At 38.4% G+C, this 8,761-nt stretch overlaps 1 protein-coding gene across 1 annotated transcript in view; it reads left to right on the forward strand.

Annotated features, from left to right (window-relative positions):
* RhoGAP1A (Rho GTPase activating protein at 1A) overlaps positions 1-958 on the forward strand; it is a 514,749-nt gene extending 513,791 nt beyond the window's left edge. The window contains exon 21 of the mRNA XM_080267422.1: positions 645-958. Within this exon, the coding sequence (XP_080123548.1) occupies positions 645-867 (223 nt within the window). The 3' untranslated portion in view covers positions 868-958. The remainder of the gene's footprint in view (positions 1-644) is intronic.
* The last annotated feature ends 7,803 nt before the right edge of the window (positions 959-8,761 follow it).

Here is an 8,761-nt window from a genome sequence, read left to right on the forward strand (position 1 = left end):
TCAGGCCCATGTAGGCAAAAAAATAAATTAATTAATTAACTGTAATATTTGGAATAAAAATAAAACTTATGTAGGCAAAAAATACATTGTCATCTTTGGCATATTGATAACGCCTGTATGGACAAGAAGCTAATGTTTGATGTACAAGTAAAGCACATTTAAGTACAAAAAATAACCTACAGTAATCATTAAACACTGCAGAATATTCTGACCCATTTTTGTGTAAGCAAACTCCTCCTTTTAACATCTTTATTCATTGCAGAAACTACACTTGCATTAAGGGGCATGGTAAGGAGGAATTAACTTTTGAAATACAGCGTAAAAATATAAATGATTGGTGAACTAGTTGATGGAATGAATGCTAGCATGTGTTTAAACAGGTGCCCATGTTGCGACCTAGCGTGATTCGAGACTAAACGAATGACGATCACCTTCCGTGCCGATACTGAAAATGACTTTAGAATTACTTTCAACATGTTTTTGGAGCTTATTATTTTTAAATTTTGTCCGAATGAACAGAAATTCGGATTAAAGGAGTCCGGACCAAAGAGGTTCTACTGTATGTTGGTCTCATTTATTTGATTTGGTTATCAATATGGCTGCCTTATCCCAGGTCATTCCTTATGTTTATGATTATTTTACAGAATTCATGAAATGGAACACCTGAACAAGATGTCACTTCACAACCTTGCAACAGTGTTTGGTCCAACCCTGCTGCGTCCAGGAGCAAAACCAGGCAACCCTACCCCAGCTGAGAAGTTAGCAGCTGGCACTGTTGATGTCATGGCTCAGGCCGGCATCCTACACTTCTTCCTCACAAGGCGTGCAAATAAAGAACCCATACAAGTTGTTAGTCAGTCAGGTTAATGCATACCAGTAAACCTACTTTTCTGTTAAAATGAGAAAATCTTGTGTTCCCTGCTGGCAGAAATTTTTAATGCTTGAAATGTCAGCAGTATCACCAGAGCCTAATTTTTTTTTTTTTTTTTTTTTTTTTTTTTTTTTACAAGTACAGTATTGATAAATATTGAGATTGTGGCTAAATAGTTATTCAGCCATGTTGCAGTAGCATTTCTCCAGCTGAATGAATATTATTTTACTGAAAATTTTTATTTTGAAGATAAAAATTACTGTACATATTTTCCTTTTATGCTGGTAATGTCACTAAACTGCTGTACATATGTAAGTGTTTGTATGTTAACCCTATGAAAAAGGCCTGGGACAAGGTCATAGTGTGTGACCTTGGATACGGGACTGAATAGGGAGGCTGCCAGAGGTAAAGCAGCTTGGAGAGCCGTCATTAGGCTATTAAGGCTGATGCATGCAAGCATGTTGGAGCCTTTATAAATGATACAATACAATACAATGAGCTTACAGGCCCTGCTCAAGGCAATTATCTTCTGGCAGTACCTAATACAAAATAATAAGTCGTTGTTATACTGCGTCAGTGGAGGTGCTTCTTGAACCTTTGAATCCAATAGGTCTTTCCAAATTTGAACAAAATGTTTGTCTGTAACCAGAAGCAAATAACTGTCAAGGGATAGAGAACTGGTTTGAAGCAGGTTACTTCACAGATCTACAGTAGTGCACCAACTTTCGCTACAGCAGGATTCGCGGAATCCACTTTCGCGGCACGCACCAAATATTCCCTAACTTCCACTTTCGCTTGAAAAAAATCGATTTTCGCGCACAAATTTTGGGTTTGGGACAATATTTTGAACTTTGAATTTCCTGCACCGCCTGCCCGCAACCCACCGCCATCTTGAATGAAGTCATGTCAACACTCTGTCCACCCATTCCCGCCATTGTGTACGAGCGTGCTAGCTCCATTGTGTTGGATTCTCACGGTTCAATGGCCTCTACTATACCTGGTAGTGTGGGGAAAGGGCCTGGTGGTGTGGGGGGAGAGCCTGGTGGTGTGGGGGGAGAGCCTGGTGGTGTGGGGGGAGGGCTGGGAGGCAGTGGTGGTGATAAAAAGTGGCCGGGACATTCAAAGTCGGGAGGAAAGGCCAAGGCTAAAAGAGAGTATCGTGTTGGAGTGAAGAAACGGCAGTATAATAATGAAATGAAAAGTTGCATCTGAGGAGGCAGAGAGAGAGAGTGGTAGCGAGGCAGCAAGAGGTGGCGCCAATACGTCTGGCGTGGCTAAATAAGCCCGCCACGCGCCTCGGATACTTACCCCCAACATCCATTAAACACCTCAACCTGGTCTCTGTGGTATGTTTCTCCTCATATAATGTGTACTGTACAGTTTTTATTGTTTGTATCTCACAATGCAATGTACAATAGTGATTTGATGTACTGTATTGCAAGTGAAAATGAAAATCTGATGTTACTTTAGGATAACCGGGAACCAATTAGCCTTTTTGCCATAAAGACAATGCCCCAACTTTCGCTAATTCCACTTTCGCGCATTATTTTTGAACCCAATTAGGCGCGAAAATTGGTGCCCCACTGTACATATTAAATCAACATTTTATTTTGCAGCTAATATTAGTAGCGTATGTGATACAATTGCCCCTGAAAATAGACATACAACATAAGATAGTGAGAGAAAATTTAGCATTTGTGCACCATAAGTGCTGCAGCACCGTATCACAATTCTTTTGTTGGACATACGTATGGAATATGTATTGGCATAAACTACCATAATAATTGTACTGACATCACTGCAACATCATCTGTATCTTGTCTCAGTGTAGTGTAACATGTCCAGTATTAGCCCTAACCAGATTAGGCTCTGCCACTTGTGCAGAGAATACTTACAAGCTACCCAGTGTCCTTTAAGTCACTGCCTTAAAACCTATTTTTTTTTTTAATACTGTATACAGTATACAGTATATACTGTATATACATATATGTGTACAGGAGTGTATTTTGCCCAGTGATAACATGTTTAGCTTGATGGAGAATTTGTTTGGAATATTTAAAGACAAAGTAGTAGTGTATGTTTTCATTCCAGTGTTGACTACAAGAGATTATCATAATTTATTGTTCCAATACACTATATCATAATACTTTTCGATACCATATATCCTAAGATATGATTATTGTAGTAATGTTTGTGAGTTCATTACCATTCCTGCAATACTGATCTCCAGTTGTTTCAAGGTACATTTAAGTTGATGCTATATTTGTGATTTAATAGTTTTTTATTGGAAATACTTCAGTAAGTCTGCATCAACCAATGCCATTTTGTATGGTTGGAGGAATGTTGCCATAATTGTAATTTAACTTTAGTTGTCTTGATGATTAATTTTAAGAGTATGTACTGTGATACTAAAGTGTGTCATGATAAGTTATGCTGAACTAATATCTGCATATCATTTAGGTTTGCTGGTCTTATGTTCAAAGGGTTTATGCAGCTGTATATTTTTTTCTTGGTTCTGAAATCATTGTAGAAGGTACAGCTCATAGTTGAAATTTCACTGATATAGTTTTAAAAACATCCAGCTCAGGCAGATGTCAGAGGATTTTGATAACACATAGTATCAGCCTACACTTTTGTAATCCAGTGTTGTGAAAATGTAATATTTTGCTACATTGAGCCTATGTGAATTCTGAAATAATTAACCAAGGCTTCAGAACAAGTGATCTTAGGTGTTCACAGATGCCTTTGCTTTTTTCGAGTGAGAATAGAGCCAAAAACCAACATTTGTATAGTATCTGAGGCCTTTTATGCTACACAGCATCTGCCCATTTAAAGTGCAGATTGTTCTCTATCCAGGGGAGACTTGCCTATAAACTGTTACTTACCATTGTTGTCATTAATGTGCCACTTAGAGTTATAAAGCACTTCTACTTTCTGGAAACCAGTTTGTCTTACTGTAGGTTATATCTAGTTTAGTCTGGGCAAATGGCCATGAACTTAGCATTTGTATGATACAATCATTGTGGTGATTGTTAGCAAGATACTGTGAGTTATAATTGCTGCAGCCAAAAATTTGTGAAATATTCCTCGAATAATGTTCTTTGCTCATAATGCAGAATGTGAGAAAATTATTATAGGAAATGCTTGAGTAGTGTAGATATTTGTATATATATATATGCATATACTGTATTATACATATTTGTAAATTATCCTTATGTAAATCTGAATTCTTAATATTTGTGTAAATGTATTAATGAAGTGTTATAAATTACCGTAGAATATATTGTTATCTAGTAGAAAGTATTTGATATGTAAAGCTTTATGAATAGATTACACTGGTAAATATCTCATAACAAATTGTTTTGCACAGATGATAATGATAAAGCATATTTTATGTTAATATAATAAACCTGTACTGAATAGAGTAGCCATACTTGAAAAGGTTTCTTACACTTATGAAGTAAGCCTTTAGCCTCGGTTTTACAAATGAAAAAGTTATTTAGTTCCGTAAATACAGTTCATCAATTTGTCAGGAGCTTTATTTCATCTGTTAGTGGGAATTATTGTACATATTCACCATTAGCTTTTCTACCTTATCATAAGTAAAGCGTGTATGACAGTGTCTAGCACTGGTACTAGTAATTTTGAATAAAAAGTCAGTTTTCAGTTACCTGTTCAGTTTCTCTTCAGAGGAGTTTGACTGAAATGTCTAACTTTAAAAAATGTATATTAACTTTTCTTTGTCAGTTTGGATTATATTATTGATCTTAGGACTCATTATTCAAAAATTCCTTCTTATCTGATAAAGAAAATCAGAAGATCTGCAGTCCAGTGTGTTTTGTTGTAAATATGGAGACTGTATATAGATTTTATATATATATATACATATATATATACAGTATATATATATATGTCATATATATATATATATATATATATATATATATATATATATATATATATATATATATATATATATATATATATATATATATATATATATATATATATATATATATATATATATATATATATATATATATATATATATATATATATATATATATATATATATATATATATATATATATATATATATATATATATATATATATATATATATATATATATATATATATATATATATATATATATATATATATATATATATATATATATATATATATATATATATATATATATATTATGTAAATATTATATATATATATATATATATATATATATATATATATATATATAATATATATATATATATATATCTTTATATATATCTATTTATACATATATGCTTGTATATATGTTTGTATCAGTTCAGCTTTTCTAGTGGTGCATTTGTCTGAAGGTTCCATGACACAGGGAGAAATTTCTTATTAAAAAGAAACACTATTTTCATTGAGAGGTGAGTTAGGAGATGGAAGTTGACTCTGGTTCATGGCCAGATGTGTAGATCCAAAGTCATACATCAGTTCATAACTGTTTATATTTCTTGCAGTTTTGTCTTTGTGCATTGCTGGTATATGTATGTATGCATGTCATTATTTTAACATATGACTGTGCAAGCTGTCATTTTTACCAGCTTGGTGTATTTTTAGTCTTTTGAATACAGTACTCTATTTATCTGTGAGAAATTTCTGCAGGAAATACGTACAGTTTTGGCATAGTTGTAATTGAGAAGTTATATTTATATAATGGAGTATTTCCGTGTTAGTGAACAGTGCTGGTGAGACCCTGACCATTGCTGGTACATCACTCTTAGACAACACTACACGGAAACACAGAAATGGACCACAAGATGTATTTTTGCATCTATTGTATACAGAATTGTATTTGTACTTAAAGATAAGCATAAGTGTCTGAAATATTGTTATCCTTGTTGTTTTATCACTGTCCCAATTTAAAAAAAAAAAAAAAAGTAACAGCCAATACCATATTACAGTAATGACCCGATATAAAATCGGTTTATGTCATGGCAAGAGAGAATCAATCGACTGTAGGTCAGTGTTGGGGATACTTTGGGGGTCAAGTGCCACATAACTTAAAACATTAAAAAACATTTTTGCCACCTACCTGAAGTATGTCGTAGGCCAGTCCAAGCTGTCACTGAGGGTCCCCACCTGAGGCTTGGGAGCATCTGGAAGGCATGGGTGATCTTTCCAAGTCATCAGCAGGAGGTGATGAGCAATGGGGAGAGCGAAGTGGTGAGACAGAGAGAGAGCACAGTGGTGTGGTGCATGGGAATTGATGCAGTGAGGTGGCAGGAGAGTGAAGTGGTGAGGCAGCAGGAGAGTGATGTACTGTAGAGAGATGGCGGCAGAGTGATGCAGTGAGGCAGTAGGAGAGTGATGTGGTGAAGCAGCTGGAGAGCAATACGGCAAGGAAAGAAACAATATATAGTACTGTACTGTATACGATGAGGCAACGGGGGAGCGTAGGGGTGTGCCAGGCAACAGTGAAGACAGGGAAGCAGCCAAGATAGAGACAGATGAGGCAAGATGTAATGTTTGCACCCCACTTGATGGCCATGGCTAATTGTCAGTGCTGATGCCTGTTGTATGGAAGAAGAAGTTGGTGGTAGCCTGCCTTGCTGCCTTTTTTTTTTTTTTGGTCTTCAGGAGCTCCCAGCACTGCCTCAAGTGTTGCTTTATGCCGTACATCACCTTTTCATGCAAGTTGCTTTATGCCATACATTGCCTCTTCACTCAAATGTCGCTTTACGCCATACATTGCCTTTTCACTCCTCGCCAGGTTTGGGTCTGGATTAAGCAGTGGGGTTGTCAATCTTGGCCAGGAACTTCCTTAGTGTCCTGATGTCCAGAACATGAACCAGCTCATGCCCTTTCCCATCTTCTTTGCCACCCTTCTGTGCCTCTGCCATCTGTTCCCTTAGCTCAGTGAGTTCCTTTGTGGACAGTTGTTCTGTATGGCTCTCCAAGACTTCTTGGACATCAGCCTCATCAACTTTGTCAAACCCTGCCTCATGAGAGAGGTTGATGATTTATAGATGCCCTACACCGCTGTGAACCTCGTGAAGAAGTGGATGCACTCGAGCCTTACCTTCCTCCAGATGGTATTGAGTGCTTGCCTGAACCATTATTAATGCTGCCATGATGTTACCAACGGCATTTTTAATATTATACCCTTTCCAAAAGAGACGCACTGCATCAGGCTCCTTGGAGTCGCTTGCCCTCGCCATTTGTTCCGTGGTACAGTGGAGGTAGTGGGCCATGAAGGTGGCAATCATCCCCTGGTCCATGGACTGGAGCAACAATGCTATGTTGGGGGGCCGGTACACCACCTTGATATTGTCAGTCCAGTCCTCCATGCTGCTGGGATGGCTCAGGTCATTGTTCATGAGAAGAAATTGGTGTGCCAGATTCTTCTGGTAGGCATAGTCACGCAGGTGCAGGGACAGGCAACCTGCCATGTAGGGTCGGTAGGGTGTGGTGGTCAGCCAAGCCCTGGGGTTACTTTTCCAGATAACTCCAAGTTCTTAACATGCCTGAGGTTCGAGCTCGTACTCTCCCCTCGCACTCCTTCCTTACTGTTAGTAATGTTTTCTCTTTTCGCACATGTCCTTTTCCTCCGTGGCTACTTCCGTGACCCTATGTTTGTCCTTCCATTTTCCCTTATTCTAAGTCCAATTCTCCTTCCTTCGTTCTCCATTCCCGGTTTTCTGACCATCTCTCCCACCATTCCTCTGCAGTATCTATATACACTGATGGTTCAAAAACCTATGCAGGTGTTGGATTTGCGATTCTCTCTCCTAACACATTTTTATCATTTTAGCCTTCCTACTTATGCAAGTGTTCTAACAGCAGAGTTGTATGCTCTCTTGTTTGCATCGCGGTATATTTGTCATGCCACCTCTCCCTCATTTGTGATCTTCTCTGATTCATATAGTGCTCTGTCCCTTCTACAGTCACCGTTTACTTCTCACCCTTTAGTACTTCGTATATTGGAATGGTTGTTCCGTATCTCCTCTTGTCGTAAAATAGTTCTGTTCTGTTGGGTCCCAGGACATGTGGGCATCACGGGCAATGAACGTGCTGATCAATTGGCTCGCATGGCTGTTACCAGAGATGTCTCTCCTTCCTTCCTCATTCCAGTCTCTGACCTTCTTCCTGCTCTATCTTCCTTCCTTTAACACCAGTGGCAGTCTTGTTGGGACTCGATCACTAATAATAAACTACGTGTTGTTAAACCTTTTATTTCCCCCTGGTTGATCCCTTGCCACTGTAACAGGAGGTAGGAGACTGCTTTAACTCGTCTTAGAATTGGCCATATTAGACTTATCCACTCTTATTTGATGTCTGGCAGTTACCTTCCCCTTTGTACTCATTGCAATACCATTCACTCTGTATGGCATATTTTCCTTGATTGTCCCCTTTACACTATGCAGCGACGTGTTGCATTTCCTTTTTTGTCACGCCTCCAACATCCTCCCCTTCTTGCAGACTTTCTCCGCGAATCACCGTATTTTTCCCTCCATAACATCATGTCCTTCCTTACCTTTATTGGTCTTCTTTCCGATATCTAATTCCGTTCCTTACATCAGTAGCCTCATCTGTGATATGATATACTTCTTCCATTGACCCACTTCTTTCATGACGCATTATCATTTGGCTTTAAATGGTGTGACTTTCCACATTCATCAAAATTCTCATCATTGACCATGCATAAGTTGTGACAGGAAGGACTGGGTGTGCCCTTGGGCTATTGTCTCGGCCAGTGGTGGGGGTCATGGTGGTTCGGCACCACCCCAGTGTGCGGACCTCTGCAGAGGGACCCTCTGTGGAGGCGGGACCGCCGTTGGGCTGCGGCTGTCGGTTCCGGGGGTGCCGTGGCTCGCGGCGGGACTCTCGGTCATTG

The sequence above is a fragment of the Coenobita brevimanus genome, chromosome 24, assembly GCF_032717465.1.
Source record: "Coenobita brevimanus isolate Jiangsu-jjx chromosome 24, ASM3271746v2, whole genome shotgun sequence".
Taxonomy (NCBI): Eukaryota; Metazoa; Arthropoda; class Malacostraca; order Decapoda; family Coenobitidae; genus Coenobita; species Coenobita brevimanus.